This window comes from Epinephelus moara, chromosome 22, assembly GCF_006386435.1.
Source record: "Epinephelus moara isolate mb chromosome 22, YSFRI_EMoa_1.0, whole genome shotgun sequence".
Lineage (NCBI taxonomy): Eukaryota > Metazoa > Chordata > Actinopteri > Perciformes > Serranidae > Epinephelus > Epinephelus moara.
In genome coordinates this window covers 18,162,795-18,188,679 of record NC_065527.1, presented here as the reverse complement: position 1 = coordinate 18,188,679, position 25,885 = coordinate 18,162,795, and the positions used below count along the sequence as shown (strand labels likewise).

Below are 25,885 nucleotides of genomic sequence, written 5' to 3'. Positions count from 1 at the left end.
CCCGGCTTGCATTACCTTCTGTCGGAGGAGAAGGGGGAGCGGTGGGGGCTTGTGGAGGCGTGTGCTGCGTCGACCAATTGCAGCCCGCCCTGGCCGCCGGACCGCACATGTTTACAGGCAGCATTCCGCCGGTAGAGGCCCAGCTCGGTCGGAGCCGCGCGCGGACTGGAGCTAACGGTCGCTGGAGCTGGAGTCACGTAACGGTCGTGTTTTCAACCGTTTCCAGCACCTGCGGACAAGTGGCGATGTACGGGGTCGAGCGACATTAAATAACTCGACGCATCTGCTTCTGTTCCTCGATGTCTAAGTCGTTAAATCACGGTTAAGTCGCCATTTTGTGAAATCGTGTACAAATGTCATCTCGGCTCCTGAAAGTAACGGTTCGTCCGTGTTTTCCCGCCGCCTCCTCAGCTCGCAGGGAGCAGTGGGGAAAACAAACAGGTCGAACGGAGGAAGCTTGGTAGCCGGTTGGATGTAGAGGTTGTTTAGCGGCGAATGAAGCGTAGTCTCGCTGTCGGCTTTTGTCCGGTGCTTATTCAAAGTTGTCCTGCGGTGTTCGGTACTTGTTAGTGCGGTGCGTTCAGGACCCTGTTTGGAGGATTCGCCTTCCGAGTATGTTGCCGCTTTCTAACATTTTATCAGGGCTGTTGGAGCGCGTAGTCTACCCGCTGCGGTTTTGTGTTTTTCTCGACGTTGTTTACCGGTTATAATTCGACGTTTAATGGTTTAATTCACCGGTTGGCCGCCCCTGAATTCAGCGAGACACTTTTAGACATGCATACGAGGCGTTTGGTGAAGCGGTCGATCCTCGGCAGCCGCGTTTATGCGCCGAGTCCGACGGGGGACGGTGCCCCGGTGACAGGAGTGGTCCAGGCTGTCAAGCAGGAGAACAGAGACGTCTCGGCCGTAGGAGCCCGGCGCAGCGTCTACACTGTGCTCATGCAAGACGGGAGCCTCAAGGAGTTTTCCGAGGAGGAGATAGCCACGGGGTCCAGCCACACTGCAGCCAAAGGACCGCTCAAGTCCAGCTTGAAGGTGTGTGTGTGTATGTGTGTGTATGTGTGTGTAAAAGCGACCCGGCCGGCAGGCAGCGCTTCACTGTTTTTGTTGTGCGGTGTTTTGCAGCGTTTAACCGCTTCCTGCACGGAGCGGATTTAACGGTGTCGCCGCCGCTGCTGCTGCTCATGTCAAATTTAACCTGCGGGGACAAAACCAGCACCATTCAGACGAGATATGCTGCAAATTCGTTTGCATATTGCATCAAATAACGGGCTGTCATGACATTTGGCGACATCAGATATATGGGACAAAGGGCTTGATAGGGCCTGCGCAATGTTTATGTGGGCTAGTGGGTGGGTAAGCCGAGGCAAACAAACACGCTCTGACTGCAGCGTTTTGGACTGATGTGAGGAGCTTGTTTCTGCACGTATATAGGCTTATGATTTACATCACATTTATGCACAAAAAAAGTCAATCGAGCATTAGATTGCACATATGCACTTAAACAATGCATTATATTTTGCACATTTTCATTGACAGATGATGCAGCTTATCACCCAGTTGAACATTATAGGGCTTTACTTACCACAACAAGGCTATTATTGTTAATAACGGTTAAAAATAGACTGTGTGGGCTTCCTATGACATTAGAGGCAGAATAGGAAGTTTCGATGATGTCCAAATTTGCAGTTCTGATATGGGCCTAATTAGCAGTGACCTAATTGCCTTCATTTTCAACTTGTATGCTTTGGTGTCACATGGCCTCAGATAAAGATTGTATGAGGAAGAGAAGCCAATCCAGCTTTTGGATGAAAACACAGTTTGTGGCATTGGGGAAGTGTGTGTGTGTGTGTGTGTGTGTGTGTGTGTGTGTGTGTGTGTGTGTGTGTGTGTGGTGTCCTTTTTATAGTGAGGGAGTGACTGAGGAATGCATGTGACCGAATAACGGCTTGTTTACGGCCTGATTTTGATTTATTTTGCTTGGTGTGGTTGTGTGCCTCCTTGCAGTCATGTGTGTTTGTTGTGTTTTGATATGTTATTGATAAAGTAAAAGGCAGGCTGCAGTCCTGGGTCTTATTTCCTTATTCAAAACGGAAATGTTCTGCCGCTATTTGTTACCACACATTCTGGACTGCTCACATTTCCTTTATGTAAATGTGAGACATATGGAGGGTGTACATGTACAGATGCAGCAGCAACACTCTGAGAAGCTTCTAAATCTCAAATGAAGTTGCAGATTAATCTTTAAACTTTTACTCAGACATGTCAGACCTTAACATAGAGGAATGCAACAGCTCTTTATGGGGAATTGTCAGACCTTTGAGTGATAAGAAATGCATTGTAAACTTGGGCTCTGTTGTTTTGCATGTGCACATGTGTGTATGCAGTGCAGCACTCACAAAGCTGTTGCACAATACCTTACAGTCACCACTGCAGGCTGGAGTAGTGCAGCTGAGGCTGAGAGCGTCGCCCTGTCAGCACAATGGTCAAGTCTCTTTCAGCTCTAAATTCCCACTGAGGTCGAAAACAAGCCATGAAATTAGGAGGGGGGGTGTGTGCCCTGTGTGTGTGGATTCACATGTGGATCTGTGTTGCTGTTTGTGTACGTGGATGTGCTCTTTCCCATATGTGTATTTGTATGTTTAATGAGTTAGAGCTGACTACTTTGAATTTTGGAGTGGGGGTTGTTTGTGAGGGCAAGCCGCCCTGTTTGAGCAGCAGCTGTACAGCCAACAAAGCAGGCACCCCCAGGTTGGCAACGGGTGGCGTGCTCCAAAGAATCTGGATGCTTGGCACATTGCCCGGTATGGCAAACGAATGCTCCCTGTTCTGGAGGGGGGTGCAGGATGCCACTTGTTGACTTGTTGGTTTGTGCAAGTGTGTGTTGTGTGTGAGCAATGTTACACAGATCTCTCGCTGCTAACAAAGAGGCGTTACTTGTTTTTGTTTTGCCGGGTGCTTTTGTTGCCCGTGCAGTTGTTGTTGTTGTTTGCGCTGATCGTATGCCGATGTGGGAGTCAATGAAGCAAGCTTGTTGACAGGAGCTGAGTGAGTCTTTGTTCTAAAGCGGTGATCCCAGGCAGGCAGGCCGGCGTCATCTGTCCTTATTGGTTGGCTGAGCAGCATCAGCATGGAGCACAGCGACCACAGGGTCAAGTCTGGAAGCTGTCTGTGATGATGTATGAGTAATCTTATAGGGTAAAGGAGGTGTGTGTTTATGTAGTGCTGTGAGCGCTGCGGTCACACAGACACATTTTTAATCCACCTTTTTGCAATCTTGTTATGTGCGTCCTTCAGAAGTAATTATGTCTCTCATTGGCAAACATGCTGTCAAATGTAGTCAAAACCACAAATAATTTCTATCAAGTTACCACCTGGCCTCTATATAGTCTTGAACAAGTTCTTTAAATCAAGCATCCTCACAAATTTATCTGGTTTATCATTAACACAATCAGATGGAACAATGCTATTGCTTATTGAGGTCCCTGCAAGGGCTCTTTCATTCAAAAAGTGAACTTGTATGTGCATTAATTATTTTTTAAAATAAATATCTATACAAATTCAGCTACTGTTTAGTCAGATATTACGCTAGGGAGTAATTGCTTTTGCTCAATGCTCATTGGATATTGTCTTAGATTTGTGTTGTCTTTTTCTGGTTTTAAAGGCTGCATTACAGTAATGTTAGTTAGTCATTATATCCACATTAACGATGATTATTTATGTAAAAATTTATGTAAAAATATTGTGATATTCAATTTTCTCCATCCCATCCAGCATTAGCGTCAATGTTATTCAGCCAGTAGTTACAGCTGAGGAAGATTTGCCTGCAGCAGTTGCTGCGATTTGAAGATTGCACTCCTTCGAATTGCGATTTTAATATATAACAATTGTACAGCTCTAGACTAAGTCATATGTTAGGTTAAGCCCAGATCAAACCCAAGATTCACAACGAGACTAGTTGAAAACTTGCAACTCTTTGCAGTGTGCCAGTCTGCAACGTTTTGAAATCTGTCAGTTTACACCAATTTAAAGGCTTTTTTTTTTTTTTTGTAGCGAGATAGAATTTGTAGCATCTTAAGATATGAATGAAGATAGTGATAATGAGATACCAGCTACACTTGCATTTCCAGTAGTGATGAAATGGCAAAAACAAAAAAATCGAGAGGGTTGTGGATTTGGAGCAGTCCATGAGCGCTTCAACAGAATACCCAGAGGGTTATGCAAATTTATGCCGTGAACTTGAGACATGAGATCTCCCCTCTTTTGTCAGTTTCTCCCGTCTATGCCCGGAGCAGTTAAATTGTTTAGGCGAGTAGGTGTCACCTCTAATTGGCAGAGAAAACACTATCAAGACAGCATTTCACCAGGGGAATGGTTGATGATAACGCTGCGCTTCTTGGTGACAGGTGAGCTACAGCCTCTAGATACTGAGCAGAAAACATACAGACACAGCTGTTCCTCAGACAAGTTGATGAGGTGTTCCTCTCTTTACTCTGTCCAAAACTCTGCCATTTTGACTAGCTGATCGTTTGCAACTGACTTGACCAGCTTCGCTACAAGACAATTGGCCGTTACAACAGGTGACGTGCCTTACGTTCTTAAACTAGCCACTGGCGATTTGACAAGCTGAGTTGCATGCAACACTATCAGCCTATCAGCTTGAGTCAAGGTGAGACGGGCTAACTCACATTGTTGCGACTTTTAGCTGGAACCCTCTAAACCGGTTTTGTCTCGCTGAATCTTTGGTCTGAACTATGCTTTAAAAAAACTAAATGTCAGAGCAGTGTGACATCATCGATTAATCATTAACATTCCTAACCCTGGTAACATGCACTAGATGTGCTAACACAAATACTTCCTAGCAACAAAGAACCATATGAGCTGAAAGACACAGTCGGTCCACAGGTCAGCTTGCTTTATTATGACCTTTGACCCATAAAGGTTCAAGACTCTTTACACTTGACAAACTGCCCAAAGCAAGTAGGTTATGAGTTTCTCTGTGAGTTTCTGTGTGGGAGAGAGAAGGGAAGATAATGAGTGGTGCGATATGAGGGACACTCGGGATATCTGTTGTGTGCGCACATGCACACACACGTATACATCAGCTTTGACACATGCAACTCACATTTCACAAACGATTTGGCATGCTTCACAATTTCCTGGCTCCGTGAAATGCCATCATTCATAAGCCTGGCGAAAGGAAGGAATTGCTGTTGGTTTTATCCGAGGAGTACACTCGTCATACACACAACACCTAATCTTCCCCGAGCCGGTGTAATCCATCTTGTTGTTTTACTCAAGTCTGTGTTTTCACAGGGCATTTTGCGCACCACTGAGTGTTCTTGCGACCAGCCTCAATCATGAGCGATACTCAATACTCAGTTCTCCTGTTTTTTTTTTTTGTTTGTTTTTTGCTTACCTCATTAATCTAAGTAAATTGTTCTCTTGGTGTTTGTGTGTGTGTGCATGTATGTGTGAGTGATTGACTAGGGTGCCATTGCCTTTTCCACAGTCAACCCTAATCATGTTACAGTGCTTTATGATATAGATCACACACACACACGCACACACACACACACACAGACACACACACACATACACACATACTTGCCTGCATGTCATACTCCTCAATGCTCCATTGGCATGGGCAGCCATGTGTGTCACTCTGGCTGTGTTTTGGCCTTTTCTCAGCGTGTTTCTAAGAGCCTGATGGCTTTAGTTACCTGCAGAGATGTGTGTGTTGGTGTGTGCGTAGGTGCATGCAGGTATTCATGTGCAGAAGCATGCCATTCGTTGCTGTTGTGTAAGAGAAGAGATGATGGTTTTTTTTTTTTTTTCTTCTTTCTTACATTGCTACAGGTGGGCGTTTTCTGATGGGAGAAATGCTTTTATTTTGTCATAGTATGTCAGATAGAAGTTCATGTTGGTGTGTGGCACTTGGATGTGTTTTGTGTAATGCAATCTTGCTGTGTGGAGTATGTTTATGTGTGTAGGTTATTAAGTTCTGGTTCCCTACTTTGACAACTTTTCTTTGAACTTCATTGTATTTTATTGTTGTAAAAAAATAAATTTCAGTTAGATTAAACCAGTCTGCAGTTTACACACCAGATTGGCTGTGAGTTACCAAGTCCTGTAGCTTACATTAAGCCATAGACTGCAAAAATAATGGACGTTACCCATTGGTTTTTGGACTCCTGTTTTGAAGCCTCAGTTCTGGCATTATGGCCATCACCATCTTGGATTTTGGAGCCAGTAGTGACCGTATTTGGGTGAGAAACACTGTGGAGGAGTGAAGGGTAGATCTGACTGAAAAGCTAAGGACAATATCGGGAGACAGCCTGTCACTCAAAATGCCCCGCCCCTAATTATGTGTAACTTAAGCCTTAATAAATGTAAATGAGTTAGTTATAAAAAAAGTTCCTCCTCCGTACAGTTGTCATGAAGGGGGAAATTAGCTGTAGAGATCAAACTGTTTATTGTACCAGACTGTTAACATCTTTATTTCTTATGTAAAGTTTGGCATTTTAACATGGGGGTCTATGGGGATTGACTGGCATCTGGAGCCAGCCTCAAGTAGCCATTCAAAGAACTGCAATTTTCGGCACTTCCATGTTGGCTTCACTTTTTAGCCCCGGAGGTTGGTGCTTGCATTTACCTCAAACACCAAAGATCCATACAATGGCTGACAGCTGTAGACTGAGTTTTTTGGCTTTTTTTTTTTTTTTACTTAAAATCACCAAAATAAGAGCTTTTATATCTCTGTCTCATTGGTGTTCACGCTGTCAAACATGATGTAAAAACCCCTATAACACAATTGGTGCATAGTTGCAGTGGAACCAGCTGTGACACACACACACCACCTCACCTGCTCTAGTGCTTCTTGTGACTTTGTATATTCGTCAGTTCGAGCTCAAATGGCGGAGAGATGAGATTTTGAGATGTTTATGATCCTCTAAAACTGAGGAATGATGAACAATTTATGAAAACATGTAAAGTTATGGGATTATGATTTTCAATTTAAAGGTAGCCTGTGGATTTTTCTGTTAAACAAATTGTCTTTTTAGATTTAATGTTTCTCACCCAGATTCTTTGTGTGTATCCTGGAGTTCAAATGTGTTGAATCGTTTTTTTTCTTTTGCAAAGTTGAATTTTTAACATGTTGTAATATATATTTAAATCAGAAGCTGTGGTAGACGTTTTCTTTGTCCATCATTTTGACTGACAAGGTCGTAAAAATTCTGTCATGATCTTTTATTAACCCGCATTTAATTTTTAATGCTAAAAAGACATATTTAGTAGCATTTAATGTCACTCACCCCCCCCCCCCCCCCCTTTTTTTTTTTTTTTGATAATTAATATACAGAACAAGCGTATAGATTATACATTTATAAGGGAATGGAGAGAAAAGATGGACAGGGACACTGACCGTGCAGCCATTTTTGATGTCAACATCACACAAAGCAAGGCGACATGGTGGTATAGTGGTTAGCACTGTCCCCTCACAGCAAGAGGGTTCCTGGTTCGGACCCAGGCGCATTGCGACGCTTTTTGTGTGTTGTCATCACAAACTGTGGATCAGTGGAATGTTGTGAAACAAACCACCAGCATGCTGTGTATTGCAGCACCCATGTGCCTGTGCATGGTACAAGCAAAACATTGCTGCATAGTGGTACTGGTGATCAAAAACTCCACAGGGTACCTTTAAGTAATGCACAAATGACTGATTCCTCCCATAACGTCTCTCGTCCTTAGAAACACATGTGGCACACGATTGGTAATATGATTTTATTTAATTGGTTTCTTAAGTTTCAAACTTAAAAATTTGAACAAATGGCTCAAGAGCCACCATCAGGAAAGGTCTTATAACACAGATGCATAGTCTTTTGTATAGTTTCATTCATTTTTGCTCATGAGAAGGGAGTTTTAGTAGAATTGTCAACAGTACCTTGCGGTTTTCGGTTTGAAACCCTCATATCTTAAAAACATCTGCAGGAACTAAGAAAAACAGCCTTGTTTTATAACTGACCACTTTGCATTTTTGAGTTTATCCAATCTGTTTTGGAAAGGCTTTTTTAAGCCCAAGAGGCTGGAAACATTTCTTCACCCATGTTGGACCACGTACTCCTTCATTTGAAAAGTAAACACAAAAATCTTCAGAATTTGGGTTGCAAGCTTTTGACAGCCAGAGCTTAGACCCCAACGTAATATCTGCTGCAGTGTTGAAAAACTATGCATTTGTAATTGTTTGTAATATGTCTAAGATGTTTTGATGATTTAAATGGGCAGTATTTTTTAGTATTAGTCTTTACTTGTTTTTCACCCTGGCCCTTCACAAAAGAAGTCTTGTTCCTGTACCTTGCACAACTTTGCATCAGTGTTTCTCATGGTGCATTCCTTTATCTGCATTGTTCGTAATTTGCGTACATGGGTTTTCTACCCAAGCACTGACTTAATCCTCTTTGCATCCCTCTCCAGCAGAGCTCCAGTAACGGAGCTCCAGAGAGCCATAAGGTGGAAGGCGGCTCCCTCAGCCCAGAGGCAGTGGAGGAGCAGCGGGTGGCGGACGGCAAGCGCCTTGGCTGGGACCCTGACACCAGATCAGTGTCCCTGCTAGAGCAGAAACGCAAGGTGGTCTCCTCCAGCATCGATGTCCCTCACGCCAGGTAGGACAGTGTGTGTGTCATGCCAGTTCTTTGACAGTGAGAGTGTGATTCTTGTCTCAGAGGGTATTTGGCTTGGGTTCCCACATGCAAAGTTCATTGAGGGTTTATGACATAGATATGTCATCGCATAAATAGAACAGAGTTTATATGGGCTGACATCCTATTTTTTCATGTGATCCTTGAAGCCATTTTATCAGACCACTGAATGCAATGTAATTTGACAGGAATCCACTTTTATTCCATTACATATATATATTTTATCATATGCCATCATACATGTTAAACTGCGCATCAGTGGCGTCTGTATGTTGGAATGACTTTATTGTTAATCCTGTACCAAAATTTAGCAAGTCTAAGATTTCATCCCTGTCCTAAATATTGAAGGATTGTGTGCAAAATGTAGTTTTTGGAAGAATCCCATGCTGTTGCCTTAACTTGCCGAAGCAATTATGGTTATGGTTATTTAAATAGCATGCCTCCGGTGGTTTCCCAAATTGTAAAAGTGGTGAAACATGGTCTCAAGGCCATGAAAGTCAGCTAACATGGCAAATTGTATTGTACAGCCAAAACAGACATAAAAAGAAATATGCTTGAAATTTGTGCAGGAGAACAGTTATTGCTTTCATGGAACACACAGCCCAATACAAATGAAAACAGTTATTATGATATAATGCATGAGCTGTTTCCTCACACATTCAGCCACTCTTTTTACTCAATACACCCCCAAATATTATTTTAAAATGGTCAGCATAATCCACCACTGCAGCTGGTCCACACAGGGCAATTAAACATTAATAGACAACCATCCATGGCAGCAAAGAGCCATCCCATAAAGAAACAACACTCTTTCACTATTAAATGTGAAACACTAATACCTTGTAAAGCACCGTGCTGTTATCGAACATCACTCCACATTACTCATCCTCATGCTGCTGCTGGAGGAGTCCAATCGATGGCAACTTGTGGAAAAGTATAGTAAAAGTGGCCCGTCTGGAGCAGCTTTATCGCCGCATCCTGAGCCCTGCTTTAAATTTAATAGTTATTTGCTGATGAATCATTGATTTGGTTCTCTCTTGTTGCCCATTAAGAGGAAGAATCCCTTTTTAAATGGAATCTATCACATGGATTAGACAGAAGTTTTACACCAGTCCCACTCTAATTACCTCCTTGCATAGGGATTGCCATAATATTGATATTTATATGGTTATTGTGGAATGGCTTATTGATTATCTCACTGCCCTTGCACAAGTTCAGCTTGTTGCCTCAGCACAGGGACGATCGCTTTATGAAGCAATTTTCTGTTTGTCTTCCTAATGAGACGACCTGACAACAATAAGCCACGGGTGTATGTCTTATAAATCAGATTTTCCATCAACATACAATAATCCAGATAAACACAACCTTTAAAAAAGCTTCACATATTTCCACTCATTAGCACGGGCACACACTCAGCATTTCAATTACACGCCCAAGTTGTCCCTCTTGCCAAAATTCCAGCAGTAATGTGCCAGAGTATGTTGTGTTTTTATTTTGCCTGTCCAGCGTCGTTAGTGTGAGAGTTAACAGTCAAACCCTCGATTAAAACAACCCGAAAGATAGGTTCGATTTGCCTTTGGATGGTTATCTTGTATCATTGAGCAGCGTGATATCCAAAGCTGTATATTTACAGTTTTTATTAGTGTGCTCTGCCAACACAAGCTGAGCAGAACTTTCTCTCTCTCTCTCTACCTCTACCTGAGGAATTTATTTAGTCCTCTCCTGCCCTCTAAGAAAGAAGAAAAGAAGGTATGTGAAGGCTCTGTGTAAAAAGGAAGCCTTTGGAACAATCAGAGACATCTTGGGTGGTGTGTGTATGTTTTGTGTGTACTCAAAGCATAACTTCTGGAACTGTTATAACCTGTGTTTTTTGTAAGAATGTACAAGTATACCCCATAGTCTAGTTTCAGTAACTGATATAAGGCTACTTTCACCTTAATAATTCATGCACATGACCATTTTAGCACTGTTTCAGAAATATTTTCTATCCATACAAATATGCCTGATAACGCTTATCTCATGACTATTTACAAACTAAGGGCATGCGTGTGCCGGTGTAAACAGGAAGCATATTGTCTAATCTATAGTTGGTTGCTTAGGGGCCTTAACACAAGTGACCTGGGGCTGGATCAGTGTGCACTCTCCATTTCTGCACGTCCATACTAAAACGCAACCACAAAGTTTCCGAACAAAACTGGGGTCAGCAGAATTTTCAAAAGTCTCTGTTTTAGGGGTCGAGAAACGCCAGAGAATTGCAGACGCTAGGTTTGAACACAGCAAAATAATGCGTTTTTAAAAGAAAATGTATTAGTGTGCAAGAGCGTAGGTTTTGTTTCAACACCGGCATGTGACACATAGAGATTTGGGGGTCCTCCACCAGAAAATTTATATATTAAACACTTAATTTCGTACTTAATGGTGTAAATGTCTCCAATTCCGTCAAAATTCCGTTCTTATTCCGTTTTTATTTTTTTTGGGCCGGGGGTTTAAATGCACATGTTCAAAATATTGAGGGAGACGTGTCCCCGAAATCCTCACCTGTATTAGTGTGGATGTAGCAGAAATTGGGAAGTCCTTAACTCTAATTACATGTTTAAAGCTTTGAAATATCCGTATAGTCAAAGTTCAACCAGTTCATCCCGTCTTAATGTCACAGGCTTTGTTATGTATTAATGAAAAGTCTGATTTTGAGCCAACAGCGCAGACTTGACATCTAATTATTTTGTGTGCACCACTTCAAAGCGCGGTGCTCAAAACCCACCCATCTATTGTGCTCGTCAAGTGCTAAATCAGACCAACTGCAACACCCGGCCTTTAAAGAAAATCAATTTCAGTCCAATTTATAAAGTGTCCTCACACGATCAAGAGCATGGAAAGTTCATTTTTGCCACATTTTAAGAGCAGGTATGACCCTGAGCTTTCCTTTGTAAGATATTCCCACAGTGACCTCGTCAGTGCACAGCACCATTATTGCCTTAAGATTAAGATCCATGGCTCTCATCCTCTGCACACCTGCGACCGATTTTTATCCCCTGCTCCGGCACTAGAAATGGTGTTGCCACCGACCACAAAGTAACGTTTATCCGTAATGGAGACAAGGGGGGAGCAAGAGGGAGGGGGGAGGCGTGGGGGGATGGTGGAAAGGGGACGGAGGAGTAACAAGGTAAAAGAGTGAAGGGAAATGTATGTGCGTGGAGAGGAGGACAAGAGGGTAAAGGAGATGGAGAGAGCATGTGTATGGATGTCTGTAGCTGTGAGGATAACAGCAGGAGAGGGAAGAGAGAGAGAAAGTGCCTGAGGATTTTTTTCAGAGCTAACTCTCCAGAGAAGTCTGACCTTGAGGTTGTTAATTGCACTCTCAAAAGTTCCCTCTCTGCTGGTGATTTACCAAGAAAATGTCTGGCTCTTTGATGCCTCTCCAGGTCCCTTGCAACCCAGATACAATAGGTTTCCTACCTCACTGGGAGTCACTGAAGTATCGTCTGCAATTATTGGGAAAAAAAGAGGAAAAATGACAATGTGCCATATAGACCTAGTTAGACCTCAGGGGTTCTGTGTAGCCACATTTTATGGTTCCATCAGTCGGTCCAGTTCTTATTACTTTATCGAGTAACCTCTGTCGTTGTATTGTATTTGTTTACAGCACATTTACTTTGTCTTCAGATCTTGCACCAAAAATCAATAGGTGTCATTCCATGATTGACCTATTTTCTGCGTTGCCCCAACTCCCAAAAGTCCAAAGAAATGGTTTCCTGTATAAAATGTATTAAATGTGCTGTGTCTTGAAATACAGAGGCAGGAATTGCTCGCGGTGGCAGGTTTCTGATTTGTTTACGCCATATTTATTGTCTGATTCTCTCTTTTCTGACATCTCTACACATTGTCAGACTGTAGTTCGAGCCAGCTGCCGGGCCTTTCTCCTTCCTCCAAGGGCTTATGTTTTCTCTATGCAGGAAACAGTCAATTGTAACAAGAGCTGGCGGGGGCAGACCAGTGGAAACGAACGGCTTGGCTTTTGACAAATAGCATTCTGGAGACTAATTGCTAGCAGGGGAAGTGAAGTATAACCTTAGTTGAAGGGGAAATCAAGAGAGTGCTCTGCTTATTATTGCAAACCCCAAAAACAACAGATCGGAGGGGTCAGATCTTCTCCTCTGCAGACCGCCAGCAGTCAGCAATCCTGGCATGAAGTGAGGTTTCTGAAAATAACTGGACCCCTTGCTGGTCTTCTATGATGTTGTAATTTCTTCCTCATTTCAATACTCAAGTCCAACACAATGACCACATTCAATCTGATTTATGGTACTGGATCACCATTCCACCTAGCTGTAAATCAAAGCTGGTGAGGCTGACTTTAAAACCCAATTCAAAGCCAAAACAAAACTGTTATTGTTGATCATTTTTATTGTTGATCAGTGTGGTTGCAGATCACCCAGTTCACATTGCTGAGCCAGCCATGTGTTCCACACTCTGAGCCTGGTGCACCAGCCAACACAGACATGGAACAGGCCCAAAGACTCCCCATCCTGTGCAGAAAGAGGCCCAAAGGGATTGTCAAATTATCATTAGTCTTTTGATAGAGCGGCATGGCTTCATAATCTTGTTTTTCCCCTGTCTGTTGTTTTGTTTCTCTTCATGGTCATTTCCTACCTTTTGGAACTCTGTTACTGATATTACTCCTTTTGCACAACGTGTTTGTGTTTGTGGCAAAAGGAGGGAGTCTGAGTTTCGAAATGAGAGAAAGGAGGGGAGGACAGGGTGTGTGCATGAGTGCAGTTTGGGTTCTTCGGAGAGTGAGTGACAGAGAGAGAGAGTGAGGGAAAGAGTGAGAGAGATGTTCAGCGTTTGCCAAAGAAAACAGTTTTCCTTGTTTGGATGCCAGTGGAGTTCAGAAACCATGCGATTACCATCTGAAAAGACAGCTCTCATGATCTCTCTCTCTTTCTCCCTCTCATTCACTGTCTCACTCTCCCAGACTCAATGTGCTATTATCTGATTGAACGCCGAGGTTTTTCCAGCAGCAATTTACTTGACCAAACGAAGTGTGTTGAGTCAAAGATTCTGTTCAACTCCATCAGATTGGCCTAACTGCACACAGCTAAAAATATCAAACAGAAATGTGCTTGTATTTATATAAGGGGACATTGCTCAACATGTGTAATAGAGGGTTCTTGTTTTGGAGCCACTATAATGGTTCCCAAAATTCCAAACGTGGGATTTGTCATGTTGACAACTTTAGCAGGCAGGGTTTTGTGTAGTAAATTGATTTTGATGCTAAAATGACAATCCAATGGTTTGAAAGCAAATGGAAACACCACATGTGGTTGCAGTGTGTTCGCAGGTTTCCTAGTAGAACTTTTCTCAGTTTTTAGTTTTAATAAGTCCTTCCAGTACACTTTTGTCTTTGTTGTAGTCTGCAAAACCTAAAAAGTGACCAGAAATGCATTTTTTCCCCTTAACAATTATACAAAGCACTTTGCAAAGCGGTAAATAAAGTCAGCAGTTAGAGTGAGAGCCAGAAACTAGATCAATGAAGATGGATCTTAAGTTTAAATATCATCTTTGTCGTCCTTTCTGAAAAGCACTTTTTAGGAAAAGTTGCAGTTGCTCATACTATGCTGGCATAATGTCCAGTGTTTGCATACTGTAATATTTCACTAGAAATAGTATGCAATTCACGTTACTGTTGAATAATAAACGGTCCACAGTCTTTTTATTTTAAGAAGTTAACTGCATTAATTCATGAATTAATTAATCTGAAAGCACCTTGCAGTGTCCTGCCTGTATGAGAATAACAAAATGAGGTTTGGTGGAGTGGTCCTCTGTGTTGTTGACGTCTCCAGCAGTGGAGAGCAGCCTCTCTACTGCATATCAGTTCTGGGGAAAGCCAAGATGCTGAGCAGGTCAGGTGAAGGTGTTTTTGAGGTAAATGTTATTAAACAGATAATAATTAGATAATAAATTATTGACATTTGTGAATTGATGCCGAATCATCCTCATTCACATCACAATGCATCTAAGAATCAATTATTTGAAAATAATTTTCTCAAAGCTTGTGGCTGCTTGTGATGTAGACAGAAAATTAATTTGCACTGGGAGAGCACCTGTAGTTAAAGTTGCCCTCATCAGGTGGAGTGATGATGCCTGGTCATGTAATCAAACAGCTGTACTGTATTTTGAAACAGTCAATAAAATTCAGTAAATAGCAAAGCTGTCTGTTTCAATACTTTATATTGATGTATGAATATACAAATGTCAATTAGATGGTAATCTACCTAAGAAATTAAGAAAAAGGGGGAAAATTGGTTTTAATAATCATCCGCTTATAGTGAAAAATCTGATAAAAGCAGCTTCCACTGTATTTTCTGGTTTCTTTACTCCTCTGTGCCATCAAATTGATTATCTTTCGGTTGTTGACAAAACGAGACATTTGAGGACGACCCTAGACCTAGGAAACACTAAGCGACATTTCTGACCATTTTCTGACATGTTTTAGACCAAACAACTAATTGATTAATCAAGAAAAAAAAATCTACGGATTAATAGATAATGAAAGAATCTTAAATTGCAGCCCTATTAAGAAGGGATTTAACTGAATGTGCAGATTTAGCCAGCATGAGCTCATTACAACAGGTTGTTTCATTGACTAGGAGCCCTGATGGGAAAAGGTTTTTAATCTCATCTTAGGAACAGCCAGTAGGGACAGGCCCGGTGTCCTGAGCCGGGCTCATATGAGCTTTAAGCGTCTGTGATCATATCTTGGTTCCAGGTGCATTCGCGTTTTAAAAGGGATCAGCAAAATCTTAAAATCAATTCCGAGAGTATCAGGTAACGAGTGCAAACACGCTAAAATTAGAGTGCTATGATCTCATTTTAGTCAGGGTTACACATCATGTGCAGAGCTGTAAAATCAGATCCATTCTCTCACCTCCCACTTTCCATCTTTAGGGTTTCAGTATAATACAACTCTGTTTAATAGGACAGAATGAGATCTTGAGATGCACAGGGAAAAAACGGATTAGACAAAAGCACCTTGTGTGCTGTAGATTGTCACTCTGATTTTCTAGCATGAAGGATTTTCTTGAGGGAGAATCTTATTAAACAGTGGCCTGTGGGAATTATTTAAATATCATACCAGTTTTGATTTGCTCTCTGTCTCTACTTGCTCTGTTTAACAGGATTTACTGAAGTTTGCTTTTGTTCAAGGATTGAAAACCACCTCAGTTGATTGTGCGAAATCTCTAACCTCATATACAATTGTTGAGTATTCATGGACGTACCCCACCCCACTATTCAACTGAGCTTTAGATTTATTGCACATAGACTAATCAAAGACAAAGCCCTCACTCTTTGTCAATATCTGCGGCACACTGGTGAGACCTGCATCGAGTCGGCCTGCGCCAGATCATTCGACAGGTTTCTGGCTCCTGAGAAAACGACCACCTGTGATGCTGCAGGAGCGGAATTGTGGGTTTACATTTATATGCAAATTGGCTCTTTAATTAAGCGTGCTGAATATCAGTGAGTGTGAGTGGGGGAATGGTTAGCCATGGATTAGTAGACGCTCGGCCTAAATGCACTGCGATCTTTTGCCAACGCACTGGACCGTGGCAAGCATGTGTAGGCAATGTGTGTGTTGTTGTGATCTCAATCCAGGATTTACATTCACTTTAACAGCAAAGGATTTTAGAGCTGCTTTGTTCACTGGTGTACATCTGGCATGCTAATTACACATCAGCTATTGAGAACAGAAAGGCTGTACCATTTTTGACAGTGAAGGTGTATGAAGTTTAAATGAAATCCACCAACAGAAGTCGTATCCTGATTACTTTGACTATTTTGTCTAGCAGTAGAATTGACTCATCATGTTCAACATTCATTTTGAAGCCATCAGCAAAAATCTATTTGCAGTTATTGATGTTGTAAATAAACATAACGCTGCTCCTCAGGACTTAGAAACACTTTTTATTGCTGTCAAAGGAGCATGACCAAATGTGTCGGCCTGACAGCACTGATGACATTAATCAACAGATGAATCAATCTCATGCCAATGTCACTGATATGCTAATTTGTCCGATGTCAATGTTATTGTATCTGTAGGGTAGTTTGTGTCAAGTTATTCCCTGCCTGATATCTATAATGCAAAGTGCAGGGACTCAAAGCCAGTGTTTATGTGACAGTGGGCTCGGTGGGCCCTCAGCTGCCTTAGACTAATCCATAGTCCCTGACTTTAATGGACTGATGGCGCAGAGTGCTACAGGAAAAAAAAGCCCTAATTGATTTTATCGACGGACGTGCATTATGGTCATCTACGGTATATACAAGGTGGTACTAATTGACGGCAGTGTCAAGTGTCACACATCATGTCCAAACAGAAGCACTAATGAGGAGGTGAAATCAGTAAACTGAACATTTTCTTAGCATAAAGTGAGGAGTTTTATCTGAAGTGGGCAGTTTCATCAGTACTGTGTTATAGTCATCTCCTATAATGATGAGGAAATATGTAAAGATTATTTGAGAAATTGAATTTATATTCTTATATTCTGTGTAAAAGGCACAGATGGAACTATGATTGGAACCAATGTAACGTTTTATGAAGAATTATTTGTGAGTGATCCACCACAAAGAGATTTAAAAAGCTGTTTGTAGCAGTTAGCAGCTAACTCAGAGACGGAAACAGCAGTTCAAAATTTCTGGAAAGTGGGAAAACAGTGAAGTCCAGGCGATCCTTACTCTATGAGCAGAGGATCAGATCTGCCACCATGTAACAGGGATGATAAATGATTGTTATTGCCAATAGTATACCATTATTATTGTTCACACACTCAAACGGCATTATGCAGCCGTTGATTGATTCTGTGTAAAAATGCAAAGGTGGCGTGAAGAAGGGACTTTGTGGCGGCCCTAAAGCACTATATCTGTGTAAAAAGGGCTTATGCTATCAACACCAACAGTATGACGAGGTGCTGAGTGCCTATTTATCTGTGTTGAGCGCTGTATGTTTGATGTTCTTTTCAACTTGTTGCTGAGGACTGAAAAATGCTCAACTTTGGGTAAAACACTGCGCTTGTCACTGTTACTTTTTACCCAACTGTCCAATCACAGCGGAGGAGGGGCAGGACAAATACCACAAAGACCAACCATCAACAACAACAATGAAAGAGAATTGTGGCCACAAAGGCCAGCGGGTCCGTCCTTTCTCCAAAAAAAACACAGCACCTCCAAGGTGCTCTAGCACCTGGTGTTTTCATCTGGGTAAACACTTTTGTGGACACACAGCCTCATGAAAGTAACACCAGCGGTTATCTGACCAATGACAATTTTGTCGGACAAGAGCATATCGACAAACCAATCGATCGACTGCCCAGAAGGTGTCAGCCCTACTCGTCTGGCACTAGCATACAAAATGACGATATTTACTGTTATTTGTGTAATATTTGAGTATAACTCTAATGATCACTTTTTTTGGCACAGAGAAGAAAGCCCTGAACATCTTTGACTGCAAATGTTAAAACATGACTGTATTGTTCAGTAATATTTATGAAGTGCTGACAGAACTGTGTATAAATTGTCTGAACCTGGTGATTTTATTTGATCAATCTATATTAATTCTAAGTCAGTGAAGTTGATTTTGAATAAAACAGTGGCTAATTTAAGCTATTTGTGTTTATTAAAGACAATCATCTAAGCAGTTTTTGGTATTGTAAACAGTTTAGTTCTTTCTTTCTTTTTTTTTGCCTTTAGAATCTTCATCATTTGTGTTTATGTTAACAACAAAGCTGCACATAAAAAAACATAAATCTTGAGCACAAAATGTACAGCATAGGGATTGCAAGTTGATTAATCGTGCACCTCCTGCCATAGTTTTGTATTAATATCACTGCACTGACCCTGGCAAAGTTTTGGTTTGGGGCAAAGACATTGTGACACAACAGGGGGGCGCCATGCTTCTCAAGTGAAACCTATTAAAAAACAAACCCAGCCCTGCAGAACTACCTCCTCCCCACATAATTTCTAATTATGGCCATCAATTTTGAAGCTCCATTGACCTGTCTGCTTTGAATTATTGATATCTGTCAGGCTGACAGGCTTTATTAATTAAAATGGAGATGTACTAATTAAGAGCACGGCATGAGGGTGTCATAATTGTAGCCCCGTTTTTAATTTGAGTGTCGCTCATCAATTTTATCGCGGTTTAGCAGAGTGGGCGCGGTGAGACCAAGGGTTGGGCGAAGGTACGGGGGAGGTGCCCTTATATGACGTGTGCGTGTGTGTTTGTGCTTTGGTATACGTGTTTGTTAGCTATCATTTGAAACCTCTTCAATATGCCCCTTTTCAGATTGTCAGGACCGCCTGCTTTGAAGACTAGATATTATAATGACTTCCTTTGTTTGTTCATGATAGTTTGCATGAGAACATTAATTATTCTTTGTCATAATCCAAGGAGATAAGTGCAAATTAAATTCAAAGATACCATCCAACCATCCAACCATAATTCATGCCATCCAACAGTGGAACATACCAGTTCCTCCCATGAGCTGCTTGACACATATTTCTAACATGGGGCCACCTAAATGTACCTTTAATCGAATGAGGCACTGGATCTTTTTCCAAAGAAGTGATCTAAAAAGCAGTTTTTGTGTGCCTCCATAACTTGTCATAGTCTCGTGCAGACACACGTTTCAAAAGGGAACAATGTGATTCCTCCCAAAGGGTCCCCCAGATGAGAGTCTGTCTAAAATCCTTGGAATGACGCATGGAAAAATGCTGTGGAGCTCTAAGACTTTGCGTGGCTTGTTCAGTGAGGTTCAAAACATTTGTTTATCAGAGTTATTGTGTGTGTGCGTGGTCATTTTTTCTAATCTATATGTACTTGCAGGGACATTAACGCACGTGTGTTATGGATGTAATTTATATCAGCTCTGCCATATTACTCACCAGTGGCATCTCTCTCTGTCTCACATGCTGAGAGCCTGCATGAGTCATATCAGGTCAGAACACAGGTGTCTGTCTCTGCTATCCCAACAAATGTTGTGTAGCCACTCAGGGAAATATCACATCTTCCCTCAAGCAATGCTTTGACCACCGTCAATCCTGTCAATAGTGTCTGTATGACTGTAATTACAGTGGAGCCATTGATAATGAAAGGACACCAGTTACCTGCTAATTAGCAGTTTGAAGGACAGGATACAATGGCATCCGCCTGGAAAATTGACCGTGAAGTCTGTACATTTTACAGAAGACTTGAAGTGTTGTAACTAATTTGTAGGCTTAACCATGCCTTCATGTGATCCTAACTGGTGTAATGAATCAAAGGCATGATGCCTACACTACTGTTAATTTCCAGATGTGGTATGAATCCACCTTCTGGCCTAACAGATGTATAAAAGATATTTACACCGTGGGAGAGGCTATAATGTGTTTAGCGCGGTGGCATGTAATTTCACCTCCAAGAGAGAGAGAAAGATAATATTTTAAACAAGTGGCGGTTGTACAAACTTGAAGTTGTGACTATGAGACATGCATCAAAGGACCTTTCAGCACAGATCTGCTTGATTCATTCTCATTTTTTAGCCAGAATCATGTTTAATGACATGAATAAGCCTAAAAGAATGCTATTTGACATTCAGCATCTCAATAGTTGGCGTCCTCTGAGTTCTGCTCCACACTACTGAGTCCAACACACAGTTAAATAAGCCAGGCATTTAGTGAAAACTATCCCACAGATGTCTTCCTCAACCAAAAGACCGTATGCTGTGAGGAGGGAGCGATAAAGTTAATTGAAAGTTAGCCATTTGTTAGTCTGACATCTAACAGCCATCTGCCGGGGCCGATCTACATAAATTGTTGCCGAACAGGACAACAGTAGAATATCCTTTTACTTCATAATCCAATAAAGGGGCTCTGTGGTCTTTGGTGTCTCCAGTAAGATCTAAAGCTGCGAGCAGGCAGCAGACCAGAACTGTAAATAAGAGACCAAGCTCTTTCCAAAAGAAAATTTAAAAGGTAATCCATCATCTGTTGGGTTTCCAGCTCACGCACCTGGTCACAACACATACAATAAGAAGAAACAGACATGGCAGCTATTTCCCATCTTATTCTTTTCTTAAATGTGTGCTGTGGTTTTGTTGATTTAATTATATTGAAGCATTTAGCTTAATATTTGGAAAAGTGAAATACATACTCCTCTCATTCCCTGATGTATTTGTCCAGTTGCCTGTTACCTAAGGGTGGGAACCACCAGAGGCCCCACAATACAAAATTTAACAATACTTAAGTCACAATACAATATTATTGAGATATAAAATCTTTTGTGTTATGCTGGAGCCAGGGATGTCAGTTTCGGTTAATGTTGCTTTCGACAGCCCAACACCCACTTACCCGGAAATAACCAGTTCAACTCATTAAAATTTAGCATCACATTTCAAAGTGCTATTTGTTTGGAGTTGGTAATATTTTAGTGTTTTGCAATGTAAATGTCTTTTTTCTGTTGGCCACTGCCCACTCCCGGTCTCCACAGGTTGGCTAACATTAGCCGTGGTCACTCTGCACTACACACCACCCAGGGTGGGACGTAGCTAACAGTGTTGCTCATATACAGTAACCACTGGTACTGACACTGGGGCGGTATAGCTGCAGAACCATTGCGGCCACACTTCAGTCTCATCCCTGGTGACCCTGGTGAGTAAGCAGCTACATCTTGAGCCGCAAAACCCCTTTAGCATCGTTAACGTGCTGACACTGCTAGCGGCGCTAAAAGAGCGAACAGTAATGACAGTTATCAAAGCTAAAGGGGGTGGCTCAAAATTGGGCTGCTTACACACCAGGGGGGAGACTGGACGGTGGGCACAATGTTCCCACAGCAACGTTGATGGGTAGGGAGGATATTTCTAAAGGTAATCACTGAATGAGCGGTTCTGCCAGCTAGCTCCCACCAGACCCAGATGGTGGGCAGTGCAGTAATCTGAAAAGAAGCAAAATTAACCTGTAGACCGACATGCCTATGTGGTCAGAAATTTTTACTTTTTTCAACTGCAAATTATGTCCCTAAAGAAAAGCTCTGTCAACATCTGTTAAATAGATAAAGATTTCAGTCTTTTTATCTCACTTTAGTCATTATTATCACAGCAAGATGTATCTAGTGGACTGAAAAAACATGATTTTATTGTATGAGGCTACCAAAAGTTTAGTTTGTATTTACAATGTTAATTATTTATATAATAAACAGAATTTACACTTGCCATCTGTGTCGATACAATATCGGCATGCAAAATATCACAATACTATGCTGTGTTGACTCCTGCTCTAAGTATTCGCAACTTTGCATCTTTCTTCATCATCATTGTTTAATGGGCTCTTGTGACTTTCCCTCAGAAATCATCATGACATTTAAAAGCCTCGAGATGCATAAACCTGCTTTTGTGGTGCAAAAATGGTCCAACTTAAAATGCTGGACCCCAGCTGTTTCATAAACTGTATCCAATCATAATTGGCCCTTGCCACACACCACCCAACCTTTCAAATGAGATAAAGCTTCGATTGTTGTATCTCCTCTCTGCAGGGGTTCTGTGTAACGTTCTCTGTCTCTCTTTTACACAAACTCACTTTTTCTTTGTCTCTCTCCCTCCCTGCCGTCCTTTGTTCTTCAAAGACATTTGTCATTAGCCTCACCTGCGAGCCAGCTAGCAGTGGCATGGTTCCTACACACACACATGCACGCAGACACACAACCCCCTGAAGGTAAAGGTTAGGTTTTCACTGTTCTGCTTATCTTCAGGTTGTCCCTTGTCGCTGTACAGAGCAGCTTGTAAGGGGGTAAACAGGCAGCAGTGACACGTTAAGCTTTGGGGGGTTGATATAGTGTGTGTGTGGGTGTACACAGGAATTCAGAAGACAGCTGGTACAGTTGGCCCCTCAACCCCCATTTGGAGAGGTTGTTCAGACCATCTTCTCTTTTCCTCAACACACACCACCCCCCACCATCGTAGACCTCTTAATATCAACAAGGCACCAGTTTGCCCCAACTACAGATTTGTCACCTCCCTCTCTCCTCCTCCCTCCTCTCCCATCCCTCGCCGTAAACAATGGGAGCCAGCGGCTTCGGTCACGTGAGCCACCGCTAGCATCTGCAGATGAGGTTGTTATTGTTTTGATTTGGGTTTCCACATGCTGAACTCCACTCCCATGTGAGCGGGACTGTGTGTGTGCAATCATTTTAGGGGTTTGGGTCGGGTGGAACTGGGATGTTCTGCCAAACTCAAGAGCTGCCTGCAGAACTTTGTGTGTATTTCTGCGTGTGTGTGTGTGTGTGTGTGTGTGTGTGTGTGGATCGTGGCAGCTTTGGCAACATTACCTCACTGTGAGCTGAAAATGGATGTGTTTACCAGGGGCTGCTCTCTCCCTCTCTCTCTCTCTCTCTCTCTCTCTCTCTCTTAAAGATCCCTCTCTTATTTTCTCTCTCGCTCACAGCCTTGATGGAGGGAAACATAACACCCCCATTAGACTCACACACATAAAAGCATTTTCTGGAGTTTAGGACTGCAAACACTAAATGCACACACACACATGCATACACACACACACACACACACACACACACACACATGTTACACAGCCATACCCCACCATATAGCATGCATAATTCATGACCTCCCATTGACATCTATGTAAACACGCACGCTTCCCTCAGCTGCTCTGTAGTGGGTCTTTGTCGGAGGGGTCCTTTACTCAACTCCAACCATATGCACTTCCACCCAGTAATGACTTATCTCAAGGAAGTCGTTGCTTTTGTGTCCTCTGCTGACTTGTGCCATGTTGCATGTCAGCTAAAGCTACAATTTTCACTTTTCTAATGTACAGCACATGTCAGAAAGAAAGCCGTGTAACTCTTTGTCGTCTGTGCTCCAGTGCTGTGATGAAGTTAGATTTAAATGCCGCGGTTATGTATTATATTGGATTAGAGTCTTGCTGTGGTTAAGTATCATGTCTCATTGATCTTCACTGTAACAAAGAGCAAACTGACAACCTCCTCCTCCTCTCTCTCCCCCTCTTTTCGGTCCCTTTTGTCAGTGCTTCTCCCACTTACAGTACACTTAACCCACTCACTGTCCACTCCCTTTCCCCTTTATTTTATCCTTTCCATCTCTCTCTCATCGCCCCCTTTTCCCAGATGGCTGATTGGTCTTTCTAATGTTGCTCTCTCCACTTTTGTCCTCCCTTCCTGTCCCTTCTGTCTCTTCCTCTTGCTTTCACCTCCCCTGACTTGTTGTATTCTATCTTGCTCTCTCCATCTCTGCTTTCCCGCTCATTTCCCTCTGCGTTCCCCCATGATCGGCGTCTCTCCCACCCTCCCACACTGTAGCCCTCCCTCTCTTCCTTTGTCTCCTCTCTCCGCTGCCCTCTTTGTGTGTGTGTGTGTGTGTGTGTGGCTGTGTTTTTCCTCAGACTGACAGAGAGAGAGATGTTAGCCCACTGCCCGAGCTGTGTACTGGCGCTGTAGAATAGGCAGTGTGGCTAACTTACACCAGCATATGAAATCAGTAGCGACAACCACAGTGAGGCGAGTACAAGTTGTTTATCTGAGCTCTCTCTGACAAACAACTGTGTCAAATTTTGGTACCAAAGCACTTTGAAAATTTGAAAGTTGCCTGCACACTCCACAGATTTCACGACTGTCTTAATTGCTTACAGTTGGATGTTTTCACGAGGGAAATTTCGCGATATAGGAAATAGCTGTAATTAAGGATTTACACTGAAATTAACATGCAGTTTACTGAACATGCATACAGATTCTGTACCCACAAAAAACACACCCACACATGCACATTTACAATTATGTATGCAAATACGCCAGTCATTTGCAGTTAACCCCCACAGGAAGGGTTAATGATTAATGATGGGTGCACAATCACACATTTACAGATGATTATGATGTTTCGCACAGACAGACAGCAAAGAGGCATCCTCAACTCAGTTTTGTGTCATATTATTTACAATCCAAGCTTGTTTTGTTTACATTTTGAATGCAGGCAGTCGTGAGCAAAAGCGTGCAGCACTGACCCAAATCCTAAGTGACAATTGGCACGTTAGCCGGCTGAAACTGTACATCAAACCGTTGCCTCGCCTGCGGCTGCTCGCAGCGTTTGCACTGAAGACGTGTGTGGCATACCAACACACACACACACATACACATGCAGGTGGTGGGAGAGCAACTCAGGAGTGCACACATATTTAATTTAGCTTAAGGGTTTTACTTTGTGGAGTTTCCTGTTGTGTTGTTTTTTCTGTTAAAGCTTGTAATTTAGGCACATTCAAAAGTCCTTTTTGTAGTATAAGCTGCACTCCGAGTTTCAGCGTATGCTTTGAAGAATGCTGATGTCCTACACAATGAAGAATAATCAATAATGCAACTATAATGTGAAGCATTTGTATTTGTTTGTGGGACCCGTTGATTCTGATGACACCTGCTGTTTCTATCAAGAGCCCCATGCCTCTGTCGGTTCTTTTGTGCCATAATATGTTTCAACAGTCAAGTGTATACACTTTTATTGTGTGCACATAGTCACATTTTTTCTTCTTCCCTCAGTGCCACAACACAGTTTTTAATCTTTTAGACAAGGGGGGTTACTTCCACTGCAAACACTTTTAAATCAGAGTTTGAGTGAGTTGCCAAACTTGCCAAACCCACTGCACAAAATAACCATAACACCCACTAACCTCTGGCTTTTTAATGCAATAGGAAAAATCAGCATTTACATCCGGGTCAAATGACTCTGCTGTTGTCATGGGTGTTTATCACCTCTGGCTTCGATTGGCATTGATGGGAGCACAACACCCGGGTGAACGCGCTAATTTTATTTCCTTTACTGGTGAGATACAATAGCAGGTCATTACAAAATACATAAAAGTCCCCCATTATTCTATCATTCAAAGCTTTTATTGTGAAGCAGCAAAATGAGAAAATGTTGGGTTTTCATCAGCAGTAACTTAACGAGACTCCTTTATACCTGAAAGTGAACACGAAACCGTAAAATAAAGCAAATGTGTAAAGTAAAAACAGGACGCAGGAAGAGAAACTAAACTAAACAGAGATTAAGTTCGAGGCTACAAAAGCACCATGAGCTGAATACAGAGACTTTTAAAAACATCTGGTCTCCTGCACAGACAGACGTGAGTGGGGTCTCACA

At 42.2% G+C, this 25,885-nt stretch overlaps 1 protein-coding gene across 3 annotated transcripts in view; it reads left to right on the top strand.

The window, feature by feature from the left end:
• Positions 1-271: 271 nt before the first annotated feature.
• znf704 (zinc finger protein 704) overlaps positions 272-25,885 on the top strand; it is a 65,088-nt gene continuing 39,474 nt past the window's right edge. Inside the window, exons 1-2 of one of the 3 annotated variants that reach the window (XM_050033850.1) lie at positions 272-1,035; positions 8,479-8,663. In XM_050033850.1, coding sequence (XP_049889807.1) covers positions 775-1,035; positions 8,479-8,663 — 446 coding nt within the window. In that variant the 5' untranslated portion in view covers positions 272-774. Of the gene's footprint in view, positions 1,036-8,475; positions 8,664-25,885 lie in introns of all 3 variants that reach the window. The other 2 variants (XM_050033851.1, XM_050033849.1) reach the window with 2 other exon arrangements.